We start from the raw sequence: 25,838 nt of genomic DNA on the forward strand, positions 1-25,838 counted from the left end.
GTCTCTTCGGAGAATCCTTGGCTATCGCTGGTTGGATTTTGTGTCCAACAAGCGGTTGCTGAGAGACTCAAATGAGATTTGTTACCTGTGTAGTCTGTGAGCATCAGCTGCGGCTGTATGGGCATGTGGCTCATTTTCCTGACACTGATCCTGCTCACCAGATTCTCTCAGTGGAGGAGGCCAATGGGCCGACCACGTTTCTCGTGGTTATAGCAGGTTAATCGGCATCTCAAGGAAATGGGGATGGGCCAGGCATCTGCCTGGGGGATGGCCAGACGGAGGCCCCTGGAGTACCGGCGGAAAGTGGACGCAGCGACGTGCTGCTCCGGCGCGTTCTCCCATACCTGACCTGACCTTACAAATCAGTTGTATTACTCCAACAGAAACACGGCACGGGCACACTTGAACATCGCTGACAAAATGGGTGAAGAATGCTTTGTCCCACCGTAGTGTCCATGCCGCGTCCCACTGTCGAGGTGGGTTGTGGTGAGGTGAAAATCGAGATGGTGTTACAGTTTCGAGTAACGGCCGTTTCTTCCGCTTAATCGTGGGTATTGCATCCTCTCTCCATTGTGGCGGATAACCACAAGATCTATCCATCTCTGTTGCTTCGTGACAGTGCTCTGTGACGTGTTCCGAGCACAAAAGCGAACATTTGTTGGCCTGATCCACACTCAGGTATATCGGACAAACATCATCCAATTTCTGGAAAACGGTGTTTTGGCAATTCGTGTGGCATGAAACCATCTTGGGTTGTATTGTTATCAATCGGGCGGTGGCGGGATTCCCACCCTACTCTTGACAGCCAAATGTTGAAGATTTGGCGTCACTTAACAGCACCGCCGTCTCAGGGGTTATAACGCCGGCTGGCTCGGCACAGGTCTCGGGTTACGCGCCTTAGATCACGATACCAAAATACACCTGTGCTTTGCCAGTTGGGGAAATAGACCCCGGTTACAGACTGGGTTTGTCAGAGACCGAGCGAAGCCTGCCAATCCGTAACCATTTTGGTTTTAAATACAAATCGAGCGAATTGTTCCTCAGCATGGCACGAATAAACTCAAAGCGGTAACTTTCATATGAGTCAGCCAGATTTATTGGGGACACATCGGGGAAACACTACACAAGCAAAGCATTCACGACAATGTTGTAATTAATCTATAACCCACTCTTAACTAGGGAGCTGTGGATACGGGTTTCGAGGGGAACCCTAGCGAGATAAACCTTAGGCCTGGACGACATGCAGACAAGACACAGAGTACTTGGTGATTCCTCATGGACGAGGGGAAAGTGTCAAAGGCACGAATGCGGCTCGTGAGAAGCCGATGTCAACGGATTCGAGCGCCCAAGCTCGAGTACGCCGCGTGACAAGATGGCGTCGTCCTTTTGTCGCACCGCTCAAGTACCAGCCTCAGCGCGTTCAGCCCCCGTAAGGTCGACGGCACAAGAGCGGAAGATCCACGGTGTGCTCCAGCTGGCTTTTCACAAGGTCCAGTATACAAATCCAGGCCTGGCCTGCTCACCATATTGGGCCAAATCGGGGTGGTGGGCTCCGCAGGCGGTTTGACGGGATCGAAAAGCGTGTCGAGCCATGCCAGGAGCAAAGACAGTTAGAGGCTCCATGGTTGGATTCAGGGTGAACCTGGGGACGACCTGCATGCTGGGTCCATCGCCGAGGAGGAACAGCCGTCAAGTCACTCATCAAGCAGATCGCAGACTCGACACCAGCAGCCTCTCATCCAGCAGAAGGCAGACTCTCACAGTCGTTTCTCATCCAGCAGAAGGCAGACTGACCTCATCCAGTTCCTCTTGCCTTTTTCACGAAGCAGATCGCAGACAGACACAGCCGTCCCTTATACAGCAGATCGCGACTCGACCCTCAGGCAGTTCCTCTTACTGCCGATCACCCGTGTCGAGGCTCAGGCAGTTCCACCCTTGCCTTCCCAGCGCTCGCTCTGGACACTCCCCCGGGAACCCATGATTGGTCCATTGCCGAGGTTGCAGCAGCCCTCCACCAATCGGCTGCCGGCACGTCCCGCTGACCGACACTCTCAGAGCGCTGGGTGGGGAATGGTTCGGAGCGGGAAAGGAAGAAGAAGCAAGGCGCCTCCCGGTCCACCACCACTGTATGAATAATGGACAGCCTGCTACACCTCCCGACACACATGTAATGTCCAATTACCTAACAACCTGGCTAAACATGCATTTAAGGGGGGATCTGGGCTAATCCTATATTTAATAACAAACTAAGGGCCATTTCCGCAACAGTATTACTACTATCACCAAGGACACTTTTACTCAGCATTACGTAGAAATTTGAAAATAATAATTCGCCATTTGAGTTAGATCATACCACGATGTAACCTGTACACGGTGCGGATCCGGTGGTCGACTCCTGGGTGTGACGTCACGGCTAAGGGTGAAGAAGAAGATCTTGACTATAAATCGCAAATCAGAAAGTCACATCATGTCTATTTTGTTGAGGATCAAGGGATAGATTAGCGTCGATGTGGTCTGAGCACTTGGGTTCCCCTTTTAAGGAATAGAAAGACGATGAGCAATAAATTGACAACAGAACTGGCAGAATGTTCAGGTGTCATTGTCCTTTCGTGAACAGTTTGAAGGTCACTTGAAATCCTGACTTAAAGGATGTGTTGCAACAAGAAAACATCTGTTAAAAAGAGGGAAAAGGCTAAACTATGCACAGAAATTGGACTATAAAACAATAGTCAAAGGTCCTTTGGACAGGTGAGTTAAAGTTTCAGTTCTTTAGATCTCATCGAAAACAGGATATGTGAGACGCTGAAAAACTTGAACTTATCAAGAGCCTTGCTTGAAGCCAACAGTTAAGGTAATCCGATGCGGTGAAGCTAATCCGATCAACCCAAAGGATTCATGACCACAGACACACCGATGGACGATCAACCAGCTGCGGGGTTGAAGGTAAGACCGATGGGGTGAAGGAGAGGTTGTTGAATTCAGGTTTGGTGAATGGGATTTTTGTGGGATTGAGAAAGGCAGAGGGGGGGATTGTTGGAGCTGACCTATCGGGTGAAGGAGGGATTGTAAGTAGCAGAGGGTTTGGAATAAACAGATGGGGGTATTGAAATGAGCAGAGGGGGGAGGGAAGACATCGCACCGGGGAAATGCAAACCAACCTCAACACATGCTACCCCAAACCCTTGGACAAGGGGCAAAGGTCAACCTACACATAGACCATTGAAATAACTCATCCTTGGGTCTCAGACATGTCCATCTGTTGTTGTTGTTCGTCTTTCGGCTGCTCCCGTTGGGGGTCGCCACAGCGGATCATCCGTTATGATCCGCATACTGATTTGGCGCAGGTTTTACGCCGGATGCTCTTCCTGACTCAGCCCTGGTCGCCTCTTACGACACAGGGATATGGATTGGGTTTCGCCATGATTCCAGGCTGCCCTCCACCCTCTCATAGTGTGGCCCAGTGCAGAGTTCCCGTCCTCAAGCGATCCTCCAACCCAAACCTACAAGTAGCCGGATTACAGGCACACGCCACCTCGCCCGGTTCCCCGACATGTCCATGTATGCTCTCATTTCCAAAACTATATATATATATATATATATATATATATATATATATATATATATATATATATATATATATATATTATGTATGTGGAGAGAGATTTGAAGAATTCCTTCAGCTTATGAGTGTCTGAATTCAATGACTTGCAGATAGTCATCAAGATTTTGACTCTTCACTCCGATAACCTCTCCGAACAGAGTATCCACAATCTTGGTTTTTCTCTGAAGATCACCGAACAAGAGAATGGCTATGAGGAATGAACTAAAAAACCAACAGCACCTTCACCCGGCTCTCTTTCCTGTCCATCTGTTTCCTTTCAAACAAGCCCCCTGTAATAGAGCATCAACAACCCCGATCACTTCCTGTCAAACTACCAATATTCCAAAACACAAATCTCGATGTCTTCTCACACGAGAGCTGCTTCAACAGTTTACAATTCATAATGCGATGCCTGATTACTTACACAAGCCCAGTCCAGTCGCTGAATGTCGACCTGGAAGTGCCTGCTCCCGTAACACCCACCCTGCTGCACCAATCCTCTGTATTTTGTTGTCACCCACCTTTCTGGACGTGCTGCCACCCCATTTGGGAATGTTGCTATTAACACCATGCACGTTTTCTTTTGAAGCACTATTGTTGCTGGCCTGAGTTATACATGCGGATGGCCAGGCCTGATGATAACTCTTAAACCTGGAGCACCATGGATTTTATTTTAGATTTCCATCCCCGAGCCGCCTGTCAACCAAAACCAAGGAGTATGTATGACCTCTTAGATCCACCCAACTCGACTGAGCATGCTCAACACATGCAGATATTGCGATGGTCTTGGACAGTGGAACTATCCTTGGGATGTCAGGACTAGTATCTAAGAAGAGGCTCTATCTTCACTTCGTGAAAAGTACTACCATTCCAATTGACGGAACCATTTTTAGCTCACCTGGACTTTTGGCCGGTGAGCTTTTGCGATCGAGCACCGTTTGTGAGTGAGTGAGTCGATCAACACTTCAGTCATTATCGCTTGAACCAAACACACGATTTTGATGAAACTTGGCCACAAACTTCATGTCTGAGGCTTAACGAAGGTGTATTGACCATCAAAATTTGCAGTCATTAAGGGGCAAATCGTGGATGAAGGGTTTGACCCCCTCCCCCACCCCGCCAATTGGTATTTGCTCTCTTCTCCGAAACTACACACACAATTTTGATGAAACTTGACCACAATATTCATCACCCATGATGTACTGAAGTTTGTTCAGGGTCTGAGGGGGTCTGCGGGGGGTTGAGTGACTGTTGCTCCTGATCCAGGTGAGCTTCAGGACGCATGGTCCTATTTTTTTATTGCATTTGATCTTTAAATTGTGGATGGCTCACAGCTTATTTGAGGTTACGTGTATGTTTTGCTCATTTTAGATTTCTTGCCGATGAAATGTGATGCTTGTGAGAAGATCTTCTGCAAAGATCACTTCATATATCGAGATCACAACTGCCCATCGGCTTACAAAAAGGTTAGTTTTGCAAATAAGTACAGTATTTTGTATTGGAGGTTGTTTCCCATGATTCCTCACCTGCCCTTGGTGAGCTTCTTTAATAATTTTTGAGTACGTGTTCTGTGTTGTCATAACTGGGCGTAGTGGCGTGCGTCTGTAATCCGGCTACTCGGAGGCTTGGGTTGGAGGATCGCTTGAGGACTGGCACTCTGCACTATGAGAGGGTGTAGGGCAGCCCAGAATCGTGTCGTAAGAGGCGACCAGGGTTGCGTCAGGAAGGGCATCCAGTGTAAAACCTAGGCCAAATCAGTATGCGGATCATAATGGATGATCCGCTGTGGCGACCCCTAATGGGAGCAGCCGAAAGAAGAACAAGTTTTGTGTTGTCATACAATTAAGGTTCATCTGGATTTGTGCCTCATGTCATCTGCATTGTAAATTATTGAGTCGCGTCACTATTATTGTTGTTATTTTTTATAATTGTTGTTATTAAATTGTTGATTACTCATGTGGGGAAGTGCTCTCTCTCTCTCTCTCTGCCATCATCGGGTTAATGTTTTCCGTAACCGTTGCATTCACATGTGACTGGAGGTTTTGCCAATCCTTCGGCTGGCTGTTCTGGGGTCAGGCCCCACCTGGAATGGGTGGTGAACAAGCAGCCATCGTGTACCACCTCGTACTCGTGTATGCGGCAATATGTTTAAAATAAATTGGGATGTGCATTTTTTTTGTCGGCTTGAGAGTTAGGTTGCCTCTTCTCTAGTGTAGGTTTCCTTGTATAAACCGATGGGTGAACTTTTTTTTGCCAGGATGTACAGGTTCCTCTGTGTCCATTGTGTGGACGACCTGTCCCTGTACCCAAAGGGGTTCTACCAGATGTCGGGGTAGGCCAACACATGGACAATGACTGCAAAGCAGGAGCTGAGAGGCGTAAGGTGATGTTCGAGTAATGCAAATTAGATATATTAACAATATTTATTGTTGTTACTTGCCGGTGCATTATCCTCATTGTGCTGATGTACAGGTCTCTTTGGTTTCATCATTTTGCATTCCAGGGCATAACCACACGCTGCACAATACGAGGTTGCAAACAGAGAGACTTTGTCCAGGTGATATGTTCCACCTGTGGTGGAGGATTTTGCATTAGACATCGACACCCACCTGATCATGCCTGGTAAGTTAGTTATTTATTTTTTTGCAAATCACATCAGGCTAAGAGAAGCTCTGGAGGATGTCGTCTGTGAAAATGTGAAAATGTTCGACAGCTGTAAACTTGTATTTCTAATATCCAATCGGCCTGTTTCATGTTTTGATCTAAGTGCTCATTGATGCTGTGAACTGAGGTTTTGAATCCTCTGTACTTTGTTGATTTCTTTGTAATCAATGTGGGCTGGCAGAATAGCCTAGAGGTAGTTTGAGAAATTCTGTGATTTCTCCATAATCCTCACAAATTGCCAAACCTTCTTCTTCTTCTTCTTGCGTTTGGCAGCTTGGCTACCGGGTAGCTATCGTTTTGTTGGGGCGCGACTATGCCGCCGATGCTTTGCCCTGATTCCAATACACTGGTACTCATTTCACCGACCTCGGAAGGATGACAGGCTGAGTCAAGTGGCGGAGTGGCGACCCATCCAGGATTGTGCCCAATAGCCAAGGAGACTGCTTCGGCAGCACCAACGCTCTGCACAGAGTATGGTCCCAATGGAATGGGAGAGCGCATACTCCCACCAGTCTAAACAGTTTTTGTATCCAACTGACAGGCCGGATCTAGATCCAGACCTGAACCAAAATCTAATCGGCTTGTTCTTGTCACCAACCCAACTCATCCACCAAGTTTTGTCATAAGCCATCCATAACTTTTTGAAATATAATGCTATATATCGTTCTTGGCCCAATCTCTCAATGGTGAAGAATCGCATATAAATTCAAAAAATATCAGATCCGAATTTGGATCCAGATCTTCACCAAAATCGAATCAATTTGTCCTTGTCCCACACCCAACTCATCCACCAAGTGTCGTCCGAATCTATCTATAACTTATTGAGATATCATGCTATATATATTCTTTCGGCCCTATCTCTCAATGGTGAAGAATCATTGATAAAAATTGTCTTATCCTGATGTCCACCAATATCAAATTGGTTCGTCCTTGTTACACACCTTACCTGTCCACCAAGTTTTGCCAAATCTGTCCTTAACTTCATGACATCCTGCTCACAAACAAACAAACAGACTATTGAGATCGTAGAACACGATGCCCATGCAGTGTTCAGGTATATACGACTTCAATTGTGACAACATAATGATTTTATAGACTGTTTAATCTTTAAAGTTTAGTGCAACTGAAAGTGTTATACAGCATCCATATACACTAATAAGATGACGTTGGGTCACAGTTTAGGAGATGGAGGCTTTATTGATCACCATAGAACACAGCATCAATCAGCACCATACATAGCCATATTGAGGGCCTATTCTTCACTCCGAAACTGCACCCTCTCACATGCCATGTCCACTTCCCAGGGGCTATGCTTGACAGCTCCTATTACGTACACCACCCTATCAAACTTGTCCAAGTACTGTAAAGCTGGAGGTTCTTGGAAGTATTATGAAGACAATTTGTGTTCTACATGTTCAAGTTTATTATTCAATTTAAATAAAGGTTTAAAGGCATATAAATAAATTAATTCCTGGTTTTACCACCGTTTTACCCAGTGTCTATTACATCACTCTATCTAACACGTTACATTGGTTCTTCATGCCTGTTGGTGTCCTTTATAACGTCTTTAAAAACAGTAAGCTTCCTTTAAAAACAGTAAGCTTCCTTTAAAAACAGTAAGCTTCCTGTTTGGAATGACTTTGTCTGCCAGTCAGGCAGACAGAGTAATAAAATTATCTCGCTCCTCTCTTGCACATATGCGATCGGGACAAATTCAGAGGCAAGGTACTTTTAAAATGGCAAACGTGTCTTCCCATTCATGTTCCGATTCGTGTTCAAAATATACATAACATTTGATTTAAATAAGTTGTTCCTTGATCATAAACTGATAAAACAGACAGATGGACGGACAGACATGAACCAATTGCTTAACCCAACATTTCGCTTCATCTGCGTGGGGGTAACAAACAAACAACCAGACAGACAGACAGACAGACAATGTGATCCCACCCCCCTCCCCTTCCCACAGCCTAAGCATACTTCGAAAAGCCCAGTCTGGGTAGGGTTAAATTGGGCATCCAGTCTGCCAGCAATCGGGTTAAATTGGGCATCCAGTCTGCCAGCATTAGGTTGTGGACGTTAAAGATCCCACAGTGTCCTTCGTGAAAAGCAAGTGAGGAGCTATTGCTGGCACCCTGCAAAATTTCAAATTGCTGCTCTAACCTACAAGGGGCACTGCATCTGCGACACTGCCATGCCCTTGCGAGAACTGATGCCAACTGTTGGGTGTCGAGAGGTCAAATATCTCAAAAAGTTATGGACGGATTCGGACGAAACTTGGTGGCCAGGTTGTGTTTGTGACTGGAATGAATCGATTTCGATTTTGGTGAAGATCTGTATCTGGATCCAGATCTGAGAATTTTTTTTAAGTGATTCTTCACCATGAGAGATATGGGGCCAAAAACGACAAATAGCATGATATTTCAAAACGTTGTGGATGGATTATGATAAAACTTGGTGGATGAGTTTGGTGTGCGAGACAATGACGAATGGTCCAGATGTCCAGTAGATTTGGCCCATCAGTGGGGCCATACGAAACATAAACTGTTCAGCCTGGCGAAGGTATGTGCTCGACACTGCCGTTCGAGTTCAAGTAAAGAATTCATAATCATTTAATTGAAAAATTATTAGTTAGCACAATCACGACACGGTCAATAACCACGCACTTAATAGACCAAAGTAGAAGTATACTCACTATGCCCATTACTATGTATGAATGATCTCTGCACCCATAAATTGTAGGCCCATGTGGCGACAGCGGGATGGAGTGGCCATTTCCACGTACATTATACATGTGGCAACATAAGAGTATGTGACCATTGGGCAGTATATTTATGAATCCATAACACCAGAATAAAAAAAAATCGAGTGATACTCCATAACTTATTTCTGAGGAGAGGGGTAGAGGTTGGACTGCACATCTGTGTTTGCCTGAAATTTGCTCCTGCTCTGCCCAATCTTGATGAGAGTGGTCAAGCTTTGTGTGTGTGTGTGTGTGTGTGTGTGTGTGTGTGTGTGTGTGTGTGTGTGTGTGTGTGTGTGTGTGTGTGTGTGTGTGTGTGTGTGTGTGTGTGTGTGTATATATATCAATGGTGCCATGTATATTACAATACATTGTCATCTAGTGCTCGCAGCTTGATCCACGTTCAAGGGTTGAGGGATATCCAGAGAATTTGCATATAAATGGGTTTGAAGATCATTGCTTGCAGCAGTTAGTTAGGATGATGTTCTGACATGTTTCTTGTGACATTGAACCCTCTTCAGTGTCGGCCACAAGATTGCCAAGTCTCCATGTTGGCCACCTTCCATCGCTCGTTCTACTCCTCCGGCACGTGCCATTACTGCGCAAGCGCCTGTTCCAGCGGCAGCAGCAGTGACTGCAAACATGGGCAACCTGCAGGGAGACCTCGTAAATACCAACCGCGCTGTGTTCTCGAACCATAAATTTGGAATCATTGCTGTGACTCATTAAAGTAAACCACAGAGAAATTTCTTAATATAATATCAGGCTTGAGTTCAAATAACTGAAATTTGCTCCATCTTTCTGATTTTGGCCATGTGCAGTTCCTCCATTCCTTTCTCTCCGGGCTTTTTTTTTTTCTTCAAACTGACCTGGGACTCCCTGAATCTGCTGTCTCTTGCTCTTCCCTTCAGTCAATCGAGACTGCTCCCCATTGCCACCTCATTGTTTATCCCATACCCCCTCCACTCCCACCCCTGAGCCTTTCTGCAGTTGCTGACCCCTTTTTACCCCTAAGCCCGAATTGGGCTAAGGGGTATTGTCATCACAGGCGTTGTCCGGGCATCTGTCAACTTTTGGTTTCCGTCAATTTCGAGGAGAACACCTTGTCCGATTAAATCCATTTTTGCAGGCTGTGTTGGGGTTGAGTAGAGGAAGGTTCCTTTCGAAAATGGGCGCGCTGCGATTTTCATTGTGGCCGCCACAGCAGTCGTCTTGAAATTGGTTTCCGTCAATTTCGAGAACGGCTTGGCTTGTCTGATTAAATGCATTTTTGCAGTGTGTGTTAGAGTTGAGTAGAGGAAGGTTCCTTTCGAAAATGGGCGCGCTGCGATTTTCACAAGCCGCCACGGTAGCCATCTTGAAGTCTGATTTTCGATATGACGTCCAACGTGCTCTAACTGACTGCATCATCGTGATATCACTGCTTCCTTTTACAATGCATGGGTTGAGGGGTTCCGCCCGCTTTGCGGAGCTATTTTTCTGCATTCCACGCACGGTGATGTTGTGTGGAAGTGAGGGTAGGTGTGAAGCTTTGTTTTAAAACTCATCTGTACAAATGTGAGCAATGAGGACAGCCCGAACGATAGGAAATGACTTGTGCTGTCTTGCAGACTGAAGAAGAAGCTCTTCAGATTGCTCTGCAGCTCTCGCTATCGGACAACCGGTAAGTACCTCTCTTTGCACCAGCATCATCTGTCAGCATTCATCTCGATGCAGACCTGCAGTTTTTTGGCCGTGCTCATATTTACGTGGTCAATTTAGTTTTACAATTCTTCCACATCATCATCTGTGCAATTTCAAAACTTGTATTCGTAATACAGAATCTTCAGGAATGATGTTTTGTTTCGTTTTTGAGACGGTTTGCTTATCGAAGGATGTTTTCTGCTCAAATGAAGGGTAACTTTTGGAGTGAACGAGCATGCCATACAATGACCGATTCACACAATGAGTGTAGCGCACTTGTTTGTTTGAGGATCCGAACAATTATATCCCTTCTTTGGCATGTAGGGAAAGGGATGAGCCAAGTCAGAGCGATTCGGTACAAAGGAATTTCCCGAGACGGGTAGGTACATTGCATGCAAGAGCTGTACAGTAGGATTCGTGTTGTCACACCCAGTGTTTGTGCTGTGCACACGATGAATGCTAACACAAGCGTGTGCATGCGTGCACGTTGAATATTTGGGGTCTGTTATTTGCATGCGATGATGCTTTCAGTTGCGCGGTGAAATGTGATCGGAAGTGGGCCATCTGCAAATTACGTACATGCTGGGTAAGATTGATGCTGATGGGAATAGTTCAAGGGAGGGGGGAAAAGAAGAAAGAGGAAAGCTATGTGGGAGGGGAGGGGGGTCAGGTATCGTACCATTTTTGTGTGCTTAACATGTATATGGCTTCTTATTCAAGATTTGAATGTTGCATGGAAAAGGATCCTCATTAAATTATTCTTCCACTTGTTTCATTACTCCTCGCTACAGGAGTATTCTTCCAAATTAATGAGCTAATGCGCTGCAGTGTCCCTGTTCACTTGGTGACCACAGACAGGGTTCTCATTAATGAGGGATTTATTATAAGGAGAAGTGGAGAAGAAAACATGGCTGCAGGCGGCAAAACGACTCAACATGCGAATGCTAAAATAATTATCCGTCGCACTCACGGTATCTCGACGACTTAATTATTTAACCTACCCTCTCACTCATATTAGACCATGTGGAGGTACTCGCTATTACCTTCAGAAAATGATTTTCGTTATGCAGATCACCAATCTGAATGAAATTTGGCATACTTCAAGAATTTTAGACGCTGAGACCAAATCCACTTGTTTCCACATCGAGGATGTGACACAATTGGTCATTTTTGGCAATTAAAGATACACCGAACATTAAAGCACGATTTTGACACAGAAATGAAGAATCAAGGTTTGACTGATATGTGCGTCAAAGAAAACTCTTGTGAGGTCTTAAAATGATACAATATGTTTTTCAGAGCCCTATTCACTGTTATTAAAGATGTTTATAATTAAAGGTCGTAAACCGAAGCAGTAACATATTTTTACTGGCTGAAAACATCTGGACCGACCAGACAGGCCTTCGAGTTGACCAAGGCAACTTTTTGCTTAAAAGGCAGCCACACTGGCTATTAAAGGTAGTTACATTGACTATTAAAGGCAGCCACACTGGCTATTCAAGATAGTTACATTGACTATTAAAGGTAGTTACATTGACTATTGAAGGCAGTTACAGCGTCGATAAGACAGTTACATTGGCTTTTACGGATTAAATCAAAGACAAAGACACTGCGCGACTCAGCCTGATGAAAAGTAGAACCGCCACAAGAGGATTACTGTCTTAGAACTCCAGTATTTCTTGCTCTGAAGCGGTTGCTGAACTAGGCTCTTGACTGCTGTTATTACAAAACTCAAGTCCACTATTACATGCTAACCAACCTGAATACTACTGTGTAGTAGATCACCACAGCAAAAGCAGTGTGACACCCGCATTCACAGTTAGTCGTCGGAATCATCGTCAGTTCTGCTTTAATCATCCATTAGTTCCATTTCTGCACGGGTCTGTTCATCGTTGGCGCAGGTTTGACACCCACAGCACTCTGTGCAGGACAGTCCTTTTGACTGGCAAGAACACTGGTTGGTCTCGCATTTCGTGTTCTTGCAATTGCATTTCGTCGCCTCTAACAGTTCCTTCGGCGCTGGTGGTTTGCTCAGTCAGTGAACAATCAGTGCTCTGTTGCGTTCCACCCACCCGTGAAATGTAGGAGAAGGGGCTTCTATAAACCTCTCAGTCACGCGGTGGTGGATCGCAGACTGATAGTTCACTCTTTTGCAATGCAGCATCAGAGCGTCGCTTGTAGGCGGAAACTTCTGTTCTCCCAGCGACTGGCTGCAGAATAGCTTGTTGCGAGGCTCATCCACACTCTTCATGGTCGGCTGATTGTACATGGCGCAGACGAATTGTTCCAGGTCGTGAATGATATTCTGATCTCGCGTGAATTCTTGACCAATGCTCCTGAAACAGGTGATGAGATGGGGACCCTTCATCATCAAGTCAAATGGCCTTGTTTTGCCCTTACCGTGGGATGCACTGGTGGTATCACTTCCTGTGAAATTGTGCAAACCTATCAACGCATTGCAGACAGAACTTTCCAGGGCATTACTCGGCTTCCTAATGTCAACAACGATAATGTCCTTGGGACTTCCTGTGACCAGATGGAAATTTCACACCCGAATCGACTTCGAGTGAGCCAACGCCAACACAAACACATCGGTGTCGAAACTCTCTATGCGCACTGACTCTTCATTCTGTCCCGCGTGAGCAGCATGTAGCAGGAGCTTCGTGTCAGCTTCCTTGTGGTCACATTCAAGTTCAGGTACTGACGACACAGTCATGACACCATTCGACGCCTCGATTTTCTCACATTTGCTGGCATGACTGACGTACAACAGCATGTCACCCAGTTTTGATGGAGAGATGTTTCTCGTCCACGATTCGACGATGAACTCTGTCAACGCATCCTTGTTGGCTCCGCTCAGGAGATAATTGGCCCACTGTTTTGGAAGGGCTTGATCGCGTCCGTAGATGGGTCGCACCTGAAGATCGCCCGCCCTGCCCGCTCATCTAGCGTGCTCCAGGCACTTGATGCTGATACTTGGGTAAGTATCAAACACCATGTCCAGTCTCGAAGATTGGTTATGTCGTGCTTTGGCCACTAGGATGTTCAGCACCATCTCTTCCAGTTTGCCGAAAGTGTTAGGCAGTGAACCAGCCTTTATCGCCTGAATAATGGCCATTCCATCCACAATCGTTGCACCTTGGATAGGCCGAGCGTCCACACGGCAATCGGGACACAGTTTCAGTATGTTGTTGCAGAGTTTGGCTTTGTCCGTCTTAGCAATCGAACCATCACCGGATGCCAGCAGGAAAGATATGTTTGCCAGTGGGTGCGTGAGCAGATCGTGGAGTGTTACATTGCTTTACTCACCAATCAACAGCAGTCATGTGAAAAGACGACGTTCATTTGCAATTTCAGCCTTCGGCGTCTGCTGGTAGGGAGTCGCCGACTTGCCTCGTGCCTTCAAGAAAGTTGCCAATTTGGCCTTCGAAATTGGACTGAAGATTGGGACCTCATCCGAGAGAAGCCGATCATGCATTAATTGCACGACAGCATTCTCTCCCTTGACATACGCGTTCATCAAGTCTGCGGAAGTGGCTGGCGGTGCGATGACACCTGAACTAATATTGACGAGTTCAAGGTGAGCGCCGGAGAAAGGATTAATCATTTGAAGTACTGTGTCCATCACTTATACCACCACTGCTTCGTTCTTCTTTGAGATCGACACATCCAAATCCTTTCTCGTTCGGGGCTCGTCGTGGATACCCGCCATGGACTCGCATTTCCTTGCGATTTCTGCACATGCTGGTTGGGACAGGATCCACTTCTTCACAGCTGTGCTTTTCTGAGTGTAACCAATGATGCCGCCACTGGTCTTGCTGTTCCTATTTAAAGTCTGCTCTATGATCTGATCACACGCAACACTACTAAATCCATAACGAGTATGCCGTTGGGCAGTCCATTTGCCGTCCATGAACGCTTGATAGGTGTCTGGGTGGGAGTGCTCCAGCCCGGCCATTTCCAGCCAGTAAATGGGTAAGTACCTTGCATAGTTTAGGTGATCGTACGCAAAGTACCAGGGCATTGACGCTCTCGTGATCGCAAGGTGTTTCAGCCAGTTCGAAGTACGAGTTGCCCGTATAAGCTCTCGTGCTAGCTTCACCATTTCCAAGTGGGGGCCATGTAATGTCCACACTTTGGTGTTTGTTTGGGTCATCTCTCACCATGAGTGCTCCCAAGTATAGAACATGTAAATTGAGGCCTGAGTCACCCTGCTTTGGACCCTGGCTGGCTTCATCCTCTGTAGTTGACTCTGTTTCTGTTGTCGAGCTTCTGTCTACAACAGCAGCCTGAGCAATCGAATCAATATCAATGTCCTTCATGTACACCACTTCGCTCTCAGACATTTTTGGTGGATGATAGAAAATCATGTCTGGGTACCGTTCCTGCAGTCTTTTCTTCAGTCTTGTTGCCTGGTAGTTGGCCTTATCCTGACCTTCGCATACTCTGAGTAGGTCATTGAACATCTCACACAACTTCTTCATATATCGATTGCTTTCCATCAACGAGTCTTACCTGGATTACTTTATCACAGAAAATGTCAAATGTTGAATCATAGTTCACTTTCTGAGTTTGGAGTTTACTTTCACTCTGTCTGTGGTATGTGTCATTCACATACTCGTAATAACAAACTTCCAGCACCACACAGTCTTTATCCTTTATAGTTGTCATTATTCTCACATCACGTTCATCTCTCCTCTGCTCAGCAGTTTCCCTCAGCTTTCCTCCATCCTGTGTTTCTGCCAGGGACAACTGATCACGTTGAGATTTTCCTTTGACACGGATGAATTTGTCTTTTTTTCTGGCATATGACACATTCTTGGCAGTACACCAGCTGATTTGCCAGCCACCCTTTCTACAGAGGTTCTGAGGGATTTTCTACGTATTTTGTGGTATGAGTGCCCTCTTCTCGTCCACCCACCACCTCACTGGCTCTAGCAGAAACTGCAGTAGTGCTGACTTCTGATTTCCTTTTCCTGGCTTCAGCGCGTTTTATATGATCCTTGTTACAAAACGACCCATAGCAGAACCGGTGACAGCCGGCATCCGCAGGAGGATCAGTCATTGGCAGCAGTTTCATAATTTGATCAGCCAGCAAACGGCATTTGTTGATAGTTTCACTATCTGTGGCGTCGCACCAAGCCTTCGCACACTCACATACCTTAAGCCAGCTCTTATCCGTGAATTGCGTCACTTTCTCATCATCCTCCCCGCCCAAGTGTATGAAACAACGCATATTTGGTTGTTGAAAGACCAAAAATCACTCAATCATACAACAACCATGGGCGCCGCCATCTTGATTTGGTCGTTTCCTCCACGATTACAAGCACGCCACGCCCACTTCATGGCGGTAATTTCAAATGGTAATAACTGTCGGTGTGTCAAATTGTGGATATGGAAACAAATAGGAATCTCAATGGTGTGTTCTCATGAATGTACAGGGTGAATTTGGTTTAGATTGGTGATCTGCACAACAAAACTGAACGAACCCACCCACCTCCACATGACCAATATGGGGAACATGGGACACAGCAGGAGGTTAAAGAGACGCATTAACGGGTGATAGTGGAACCTTCCATGAAACTGTGCACTGGACCACGAAGCACGCTGGGATGTTCTCCACAACGCGATGCTCTCCACGGCGCGATGCTCTCCACGGCATCAAACAAATTACTGTTTTAAGCATAATGACTGTTGTTCCAATATAATAATGCATAATTTTAATAATTTTATGCAACACCATTAATAATTTAAGCATAATGCAACATAATGACTGCGTAAGCAGAACACATTGTGTGACGGCGCTGTTCCACACCACGGCGCGCGCTTTCCTCCACACCACGGCGCGCGCTCTCCTCCACACCACGGCGCGCGCTCTCCTCCACACCATGGCGCGCGCTCTCCTCCACACCACGGCGCACGCTCTCCTCCACACCACGGCGCGCGCTCTCCTCCACACCACGGCGCGCGCTCTCCTCCACACCACGGCGCGCGCTCTCCTCCACACCACGGCGCGCGCTCTCCTCCACACCACGGCGCGCGCTCTCCTCCACACCACGGCGCGCGCTCTCCTCCACACCACGGCGCGCGCTCTCCTCCACACCACGGCGCGCGCTCTCCTCCACACCACGGCGCGCGCTCTCCTCCACACCACGGCGCGCGCTCTCCTCCACACCACGGCGCGCGCTCTCCTCCACACCACGGCGCGCGCTCTCCTCCACACCACGGCGCGCGCTCTCCTCCACACCACGGCGCGCGCTCTCCTCCACACCACGGCGCGCGCTCTCCTCCACACCACGGCGCGCGCTCTCCTCCACACCACGGCGCGCGCTCTCCTCCACACCACGGCGCGCGCGCTCCTCCACACCTCGGCGCACGCTCTCCTCCACACCACGGCGCGCGCTCTCCTCCACACCACGGCGCGCGCTCTCCTCCACACCACGGCGCGCGCGCTCCTCCACACCACGGCGCGCGCGCTCCTCCACACCACGGCGCGCGCGCTCCTCCACACCACGGCGCGCGCGCTCCTCCACACCACGGCACGTGATGTCTTTGGCGCTCTTTTTTTTCTGTCATTGTACGAGGATCCCACACCCACACTGATTCGCTGGGGAGGCCAGTATTTTTCAAGTCCATGTGCATGACGGAACCCTGTATCTGACCACGACGTGACCTTTCAGATGTCTTGAGTGAGATGCTGGAGAGGGCTGTGAGAGATAGAGATAGATGGACGGACGATAAACTTTGAGGACAATGGTCCGAGCATTGGGTCGTAAAAACATGCCTGTGTATTGGCCGAGAGCAATGAGCCCGGATGTAATCCAACCTTTCATTTCTCTCCTGCTGAGACCACCGCTGCCAGCCATCACAACCCACACAAGAATTGCATCGGGACAGGGTTCTTTCTGTTTTTTTTAATTTTCTTTCTGTTGTCCATACCTGTCTTTCATGTGTGTGATTGGGCGATAACATATTTTTCTTAAGCTAGCCAGATCTGATGTGCATGGGGAAAATCAACATTAAAGAAGTTATTGCTGTCGGTGTGTTTTGCGTTTTATTCTTCCCTCCCCATCATTCCCAAATACATTGTTTTTCCCACTAGGGTGTCAGCATGGTGTGCGGTTCAAATTGGAAATGGTAATTAATGACGTGGGTCAGACCACAACCATTATAAATGTAACATGAAAAGCCCTCGTTAGGAGGTTTAATACACAGCACATCAGTCCATGTTGTTGCTTGGCCTTTACATGGGCACACTAGCTGTCGGCGACAGTTCTCTTTGGGGTTTCTGTACATTGGAAACTGAAATGTAGATCCGTTCAGCTTTCCCGGGGACGGCATACGGCCTTCAACGACAAATCCGTCAGTAAATCTGTGACCGTCCGGGTGGAAGATTTGACCACACGTGCACACACGGTCCACCATTACATTGGTTGTCAGGATTGAGATCAGAACACTGGTCCAAATCCAACAACCGTTATGATATACAGGGTGGTCCAAAATGATCTGCTACTTTTTATTTGACTACAATATTTTATATTCTTGGTCAATTTTGTTTATTTTTGTATAATAATACACAAGATTGGTTAAATTTTTGTTTATTATCGTCACTAAATGCTTCCTCAAGCAATAAATAGCGATACCATTAGTAGTTGATGAAGTGCTCAATCCAAGCACCGCCAGGCCTCCAGATGATAGCTGCCACACGGACACTAAAGTTGTCAATGGCTTGGCTGAAAACTTGAGCTGGTATGTGTCTGATTTCTCATCTGATGTTATTTTTAAACTCCTGCGTGTGTGGATTGTTTTCGTCAGCCTTAGCTTTGAGGGACTCACTTAAGTAGTAGTCGGTGGGAGACATATCCGGTGAGTAAGGAGGCCATCAGTTGTCGATTTTTTTTTTTTTTTTTTTATGGAAAAAAATTTGAATCTATCCTCTTATTTGTTGCATTCTGGTACTGCAGTAATGGTATCTCTTACGGATACAGCTTCAGGTCATCGTGTATGATTCTACTTATGGTCGTGTGAGAAGTTCCCACCAGCTGTGTGTGTCAAATTTTCTGGAGAAGCCTGCAAAGCTTCTCTTGCAGCCTCTATCTTGTTGGGGGTTCTCCCTGAAGGAATTCGAGCAATGTGTCCTTTTAATTTGGTCTTTCACACTTCCAGTGTCTCTAAATGTTTCATCAATATGTTTGATGGTTTTGTGTATTGGAATTCTAGCATTTGGATAGACCCGACAAAACTGCCTTTGCGCAGCAACATATGACTTTGTCACAAAAAAAAAATTCTCCAAAATGAGCCTCTGCTGGGGAACAGAGAAATTGTTCACTATGTTTGAAACTTCTCTGAAAACAAACTTTAAACCTTGTTCTTTAGCTGACCTGTAAATTAAAAAAACTGGGTCGCATTCATAAAATTATGACAGCTGTTTGAAAAGTTGCACATAATTTTGGACCACCCTGTATAAAATATCGTTGTCGTGTAATTGTGCTAATAAAGTCAGCTTTCAAGTCTGGAGTGGAAATGGTCAGTTGATTAAGCATCTTACCCAATGTGAAATCTTTCCACCATATAGGCCAAACATTCCATTTCCTCCTGTCTCCTCAACAGGCCTCCAACAAGAACGGGAGCTGCTGCATAACGTGAGTGTGCAACAGAGGCTGCAATCAAGAGGAATGCATATGAAAGGCACCATTGTTTTAATTTTGCTTTCAACGTTTGATCATGTTTCAATATTTTAATCTAATCGTATAAATTGTATTTAAACCATGCATGTAAGAATACAGGAAAAATAGTCATTGCTGTCGGTGAAGTTGATCTTTACTATACATACATTCCCTGCACTACCTCCTGATGTGCTTTATTAAATTTTGCACAACAGTGCAATCATTGGACATTTTATGCCAAGCCTTCCCTGAAATAAAGAGCACCATGGATTAATATTGTTGTCAGTAATGAAATTACTAATTGTATGACCTATAAAAGACACCTGAACTGGAAGAGTGTGTTGCTTTTTACCCCTCAGCCCGAATTGGGCTGGAAAAGGGGTATTGTCGTTACAGGCGTTGTCCACAGGGCATCTGGGCGTCCGTCTGGGCGTCTGTCAACTTTTGGTTTCCGTCAATTTTGAGGAGAACGCCTCGTCCGATTAAATCCATTTTTGCAGGGTATGTTGGGGTTGAGTAGAGGAAGGTTCCTTTCGAAAATGGGCGTGCTGCGATTTTGAATGTGGCCTCCATGGCAACCATCTTGAAATTGGTTCCCGTCGTTTGTGAGGAGCACGCCTTGTCCGATTAAATCCATTTTTGCAGGGTATGTTGGGGTTGAGTAGAGGAAGGTTCCTTTCGAAAATGGGCGCGCTGCGATTTTCAATGTGGCCTCCATGGCAGCCATCTTGAAATTGGTTTCCGTCGATTTCGAGGAGAACGCCTTTTCCGATTAAATCCATTTTTGCAGGGTGTGTTGGGGTTGAGTAGAGGAAGGTTCCTTTCGAAAATGGGTGCGTTGCGATTTTCAATGTGGCCTCCATGGCAGCCATCTTTAAATTGGTTTCCGTTGATTTCGAGGAGAACGCCTTGTCCGATTAAATCCATTTTTCCAGGGTGTGTTGTGGTTGAGTAGAGGAAGGTTCCTTTCGATTGATTTTCGATATGACGTCCAACATGCTCTAACTGACTGCATCATCGTGATATCACTGCTTCTTTTTACAATGCATGGGCTGATGGGTTACGCCTGCTTTGCGGAGCTATTTTTATAACGTGGAATGGAACTTGGACAAATGTATGAAGGTGAATACATCTGAGAAGTTAATATGAGCTGTTCAAAGCAACTGCCTCACCACAAAATTCAGAGTACGAAGAGCGGGAGGATGGGTAAGATAACTGAAGATGAGATGGGGTGAATCTGTGCACAAGAGAGAGCAGCGGTTTTTGTGGAAGAATTCCCAGGCTGAGTTAAATCAGAGGTGGTAGATTTGAGACCAGTCCTGACGTGTGATGGCTGCTTGCAGTCCCTGCCAGTTTGCCTGAGTGAACTGCCAGACTTGCTGGCGCTGAGGCTGTTCTTTGAGAATGGCGAGAGAGATGGTGGCCTTCACAAGTACATGATCAGATGAGCCAGTTGGTACTGAGGATGAGTCATGATTCGCCAGTAAGCAATGAAACCGGTCCAGTAGCTGAGGGGGTGTATAGCATTGGGATTCTCGTGTGTGTACTATGTGTGAACATCTTTATAGTTGTTGAGGAATTCTGGGAAGGTTTCGAAACGCCATCACGCTTACCTTGTGTAGGTCTTCTTGTGTTGCTTTATGCAGCAGCTTTGGCTGGAGGAGTGTGAGAGGGGTCAATTGTATATATTATACATATCTTTGTATATATATAGTTGTGTTCAGGCTGATTAACACCGACCTGGACGGATAGCCAAACGGTTTTCACTCGGAAGCGAACAGCCGATATCCTTGGAGATTATGGCGCATGCGAGAGGGAAGGTGGCGTACGCACCCACCAGAACGGAAACACACGGGTTTATTCTCGAACCCACAACAAATAGATGAACATAAGTAAATTGAACAAATGACGGTTTAATGAACATAAATCAACGAGTTATAATGAAAATAAACCAAATGGCTGCAATTAAAAGTGAAGTAAAACTAAATCCTAATTTGAGATGTGTCCACTCAGTCACAAACACAGACAAGTGGAAAGATAAAAATAAAAGAAAATTCTCCCTTTATGCTGGTACTCAGCTTTGTGTCCAGAGATGATGTTTAGGAGCTTCACTGTCATTGCGCCTCCAAGCCACTGCATGGGAAATGCACAAAAATGGCGCGAAGTCGCTCTCGACAGTCACGTACGTGAGGTAATGCGTGTGGCGGTCTTCAACACCAGGGCCCACAAACTGCCATACAGTTTCTTCTCACGATCGAGATTGTTGCACCACTCCTCTCACAGCACCAGGTGCACTCGCAGCAAATGGTCCGCCCGCCTTCCTCAAACATACAGCAGGAGCTGAGATTATTGCTGAGAGACATGCTCCTCCTCTTCTCTTCCCAAAGCGCACAAACTTCACAACCCAGCCGAACAGACGACGGCTGGCATCTTGCTGTAGCACGCAAGCAAATTTACACAACACAAACGAGAATTGTTTGACATGACACTTCTTGACCGTGCCGAGGAGAGGCAAGAGAGAGCCCCTCTGTGTTCCGACTGCCGTCTCTACTCGATCATCTCCCTCTTACTTCACTCCATCTAATCATCAGCCTCCGGGGCATGGCCTGCCGGTACGAAGCCGGGAAAGCGGGGTTTTTGCCTGCTCGGAAACGTTCGGCTCTGTTGTTGTAAGTACGTTGTTCTTAAATTTCCGGCCTTGTAAGTGTAAAAACAGAAAAAGGTCACAGGGGGAAATCACGTACTGGGAGAAATTCGGCTTAAACCCTACCCATTTAACAGAGCACCAGCCCACCCCCAACCCCCCCCACCCCCCTCGTGTGGTGACATAACAATCTTCAGCTCACAGTTTTATCTACTTCACATGGAGGTGTCTCCTTTCTTTCCATGGACCATGCTACACTGTACAATCCTATTTTCACTATGGGAATCCTCCATCTACTGTCTCCGATAAAATACTTATTTGGTCATTTTCAAGAAGACAAACATGAAAATATTTTTATTGTTGAAAATCACTTTGTATCATCATTTGTTTTGTGCCAATAAAAGTCATTGAAATGCATTATCTTCGATTTGTTGGGCATCTGTATAACCTTGTAAAATACATACATCTCTTCAAAATAAAAGGATCAATTAATCACTTCTTCTTTTGAGCAAATACTTCCCCATTGGTCTTAACTTTGTACATAGAGTAAAATAATTATAATTAAAAAAAATAAAATGCCCGGGCCTCCCAGGCCCCAGGACTGCATTGGTGTAGGGTTTTTGACAATGTTGTCTATATATATATATATATATATATATATATATATATATATATATATTGTATTCAAAATAAAAGCATCAGTGAATCAACATTTTTGAGCAAATGCTCCTCCATGAGCTTCAACTTGATAGAGAGAAAAAAGAGAGGGGCAGTGTGGGGAGAAGGGAGGGGAGGACAGGCAGCGTGGGGGGAAGGGAGGGGAGGACAGGCAGCATGCCGGGGTATTACTGGGGTGATAAAATTAGAACATGGCCAAACAGCATCGTTTTATTTTTAACCACCGTGTTCCATGTAAAACCAGGTGGGAGCATTTTAAAATTAAAAGCCATGTTATCCACCTGCCAAAGGTCTGCATGCATGCATTGCCCAACCCATATGCATTCTTCCAACCTGCTCGCAGGCAGGCACGCACAAATCCCATCACGTCAGACATCCGTACGTGCTGTCTACCTCCATCCTGTTTTGAGCCACTACCGACTATTAATCTAATGTAGAAGCTTTTAGTATATTTATATTAATATTTTGTCATGAAAGCAGATCGCAAAAAACAGGAAAAAGGAAACTGTGTATGTACTGTAATTAAAAAAAAAGCTTCCCCTCCTTCCTCCTCTATCTCCCTCCCTCTTTCTCTCCCCACCCTTAATAGCCCTATCAGTGAAGTGATGGGTGGTATTTGCTGGAAATTAAATAAGGCTGTTAATTATCTTCAAAAGGGGTGTTTGTTTCAATTAACCCAAGCACCAAATTTGAAGGTTGTGGTGAAGTTTCATCAGAATTGTGTGTGTAGTTTCCGAGAAGAAAGCAAATACCTCTTTGAGGGTGGGGGCAACCTCCCCTCCTGTAGACCCCCTTGGACCCTGATTTTTTTATTATTATTATTATTATTATTATTATTATTATTATTTTTTTACATGCCATGAACAATCTGGAACATCACGAGTGATGAATGTTGTTGTAAAGTTTCATCAAAGTCGTGTTTGTAGTTTCAGAGATGTTGCAAGTATTTGCGGACAGACGGACGGACGACACGCCATCGCTTAAGCTTCCCAGAAGTACATTCCAGGTGAGTTTAAAATGTGGTTAAACAGGTTGATAATTGTAGATACAAACATTGATGAAAAAGCGATGCATGTTTATGTTGGACATTAACTGTCAGGAAATACCAGAGTTGGTGTCAAAGCCACCCAATGCTCACCTGTTTATACATTTATCGTTTTTAAAAGACGAGTCTAATAATTAATATTTTTTATAAAGCATTGCAGTGAAGTATAATTATAAAGCACGATATGTATTTGTATATTGTAATCAGTAACGTGAGCACAATATACGCCCCACCAAGAAGGTATATACAGAATTGTGCTACTACATGGAAAACAGCATCCTGGTTGCCATGGCAACCACTTTACATGACGAACGTATGTCGCAACACACCATCTCCACAGTCTGTACCTATGTACCAAATATGAAACGTGAAAGTTGAAAACTTTGGAGTTAGAGTGCAGACAGGAATGGACAGATAGACAGACGGACGGACGACCGGTATCACATAATACGCCACGATATATATATATATATATATATATATATATATATATATATATATATATATATATATATATATATATATATATATATATATATATATATATATATAATATATATATCGGGCGTATAAAAAATAGTGTGGTGGATAAAAACATTAGAAAGGAAACGAGAGGGGGAGCACTCGGGAGAGTGCAAAACCTCCGCGGCCAATACTGCTGGTTCACTCAAGTGAACCTTATATCTTATTCATTAAATATGGTGTCAACAGTGCTGACAGTTATAGTTCTTTTCTCCAACATTTTTTTTTTGGGGGGGGGGGGGGTTGGAAATCACTTAAAACATGTAGAAATGCAAAAAAAAGAAATCGAAATTTTGTTGAAAAAAAAAGTTGCAAATTTTTTTTTTCTTTTCCAATTTTGTTTTTTTTTGGGGGGGGGGGGGTGGAAATCACTTAAAACACGTAGAAATGCAAAAAATAAGAATTTTTTTCTCTAAATTTTTTTTTGGGGGGGTTGGAAATCACTTAAAACATGTAGAAATGCAAAAAAAAAATTTCCTTTTTTTTTGGGGGGGGGGGGTTGGAAATCACTTAAAACATGAAATGCAAAAAAAACAATTTTCTCACAATTTTTTTTTGGGCGGGGGGACCAAATCCAAAATCTAATGGCATGATCCTTGGACCATACCTACCCCCCCCCACCACCAAGTTTCGTGGAAATCCGTAAAGGAGTTTTTTCGTAATAACAAAAATTTAACATTTTTACGCTCACGCCGGGGGTATCGCTGTCGCTCTCTGTTCTTCGAACAGGCGAGCTAATAAACTGCTCTATTCTCAGCACTATTAACCCCTGGAAGCCATTTCTACAACAATATGTTAATACCTTCCCTTTAACAATGTTATATGAAAGGAAAATAAGTGTATAACTCCCCACTTAGTGGGGAGAATGATTTAATTATACACCCCTTGTTAGTATTTAGTATACCTTGCAGTGGAAAAGTTTAAGTTTAAACTTGTTTTAATAAAACATTAAATTAGCATTACATGAAAATATTTGTTGTAATAAAATAACGTTTTGAGATTTTGTTTCTGAATGACAAGCCATGATGGATATGATGAAGACAATGACAATGAAGAATGCACTGTTTGGGTAACACACACACACACACACACACACACACACACACACACACACACACACACACACACACACACACACACACACACACACACACACACACACACACACACACACACACACACACACACACACACACACACACACACACGCGCGCGCGCACTCGCACTCGCACACACTCTAAGAGTATAGGGTATGGTATGGGTGGTGTGGTGTAGCTTGGAGTGAAGGAGCTGTAACGCCCAAAATCCCACCATATTGTACCGAGTATGTAATATATAGATTGCTCCTTGCACATCTTGTGTTGATGCCCAAGACATTCCACTGTGGTGCGCCCCCTCCAGTCTCGGCACCCGTGGTGCGCTCCTTAACCCTACCCCTCCCCTCACTCCCCCATCGCCGCCTCCACCGATGCTCATCCTTTGTGCCTCCTTGGTCCGAACGGCCGTTACTCCCCCCGATCATCCTGCATCATCCACTCGACACGACAAGAGGACCCTCGGGTTCCCGAGGTGGCCTTGAGATCCATGGTGAG

The 25,838-nt window shown here is 45.4% G+C and overlaps 2 protein-coding genes across 6 annotated transcripts in view; both read left to right on the plus strand.

Moving 5' to 3' along the window:
• Positions 1-19,631, plus strand: part of LOC147030820 (AN1-type zinc finger protein 2A-like) — a 20,550-nt gene extending 919 nt beyond the window's left edge. The window contains exons 2-8 of one of the 3 annotated variants that reach the window (XM_085875297.1): positions 4,973-5,067; positions 5,859-5,984; positions 6,105-6,223; positions 9,530-9,674; positions 10,619-10,671; positions 11,016-11,070; positions 19,302-19,631. In XM_085875297.1, the coding sequence (XP_085731423.1) occupies positions 4,973-5,067; positions 5,859-5,984; positions 6,105-6,223; positions 9,530-9,674; positions 10,619-10,671; positions 11,016-11,070; positions 19,302-19,337 (629 nt within the window). In that variant the 3' untranslated portion in view covers positions 19,338-19,631. The remainder of the gene's footprint in view (positions 1-4,972; positions 5,068-5,858; positions 5,985-6,104; positions 6,224-9,529; positions 9,675-10,618; positions 10,672-11,015; positions 11,071-19,301) is intronic. The other 2 variants (XM_085875296.1, XM_085875298.1) reach the window with 2 other exon arrangements.
• A 5,120-nt stretch (positions 19,632-24,751) lies between these two features.
• SMO (smoothened, frizzled class receptor) overlaps positions 24,752-25,838 on the plus strand; it is a 48,475-nt gene continuing 47,388 nt past the window's right edge. The window contains exon 1 of one of the 3 annotated variants that reach the window (XM_085875302.1): positions 24,752-25,833. The gene's annotated coding sequence lies outside the window, so the exon portion shown is untranslated. The remainder of the gene's footprint in view (positions 25,834-25,838) is intronic. The other 2 variants (XM_085875300.1, XM_085875301.1) reach the window with 2 other exon arrangements.

Source organism: Eptatretus burgeri, chromosome 3 (assembly GCF_056783735.1).
Source record: "Eptatretus burgeri isolate ZD-2024b chromosome 3, Ebu_testis_v1, whole genome shotgun sequence".
Lineage (NCBI taxonomy): Eukaryota > Metazoa > Chordata > Myxini > Myxiniformes > Myxinidae > Eptatretus > Eptatretus burgeri.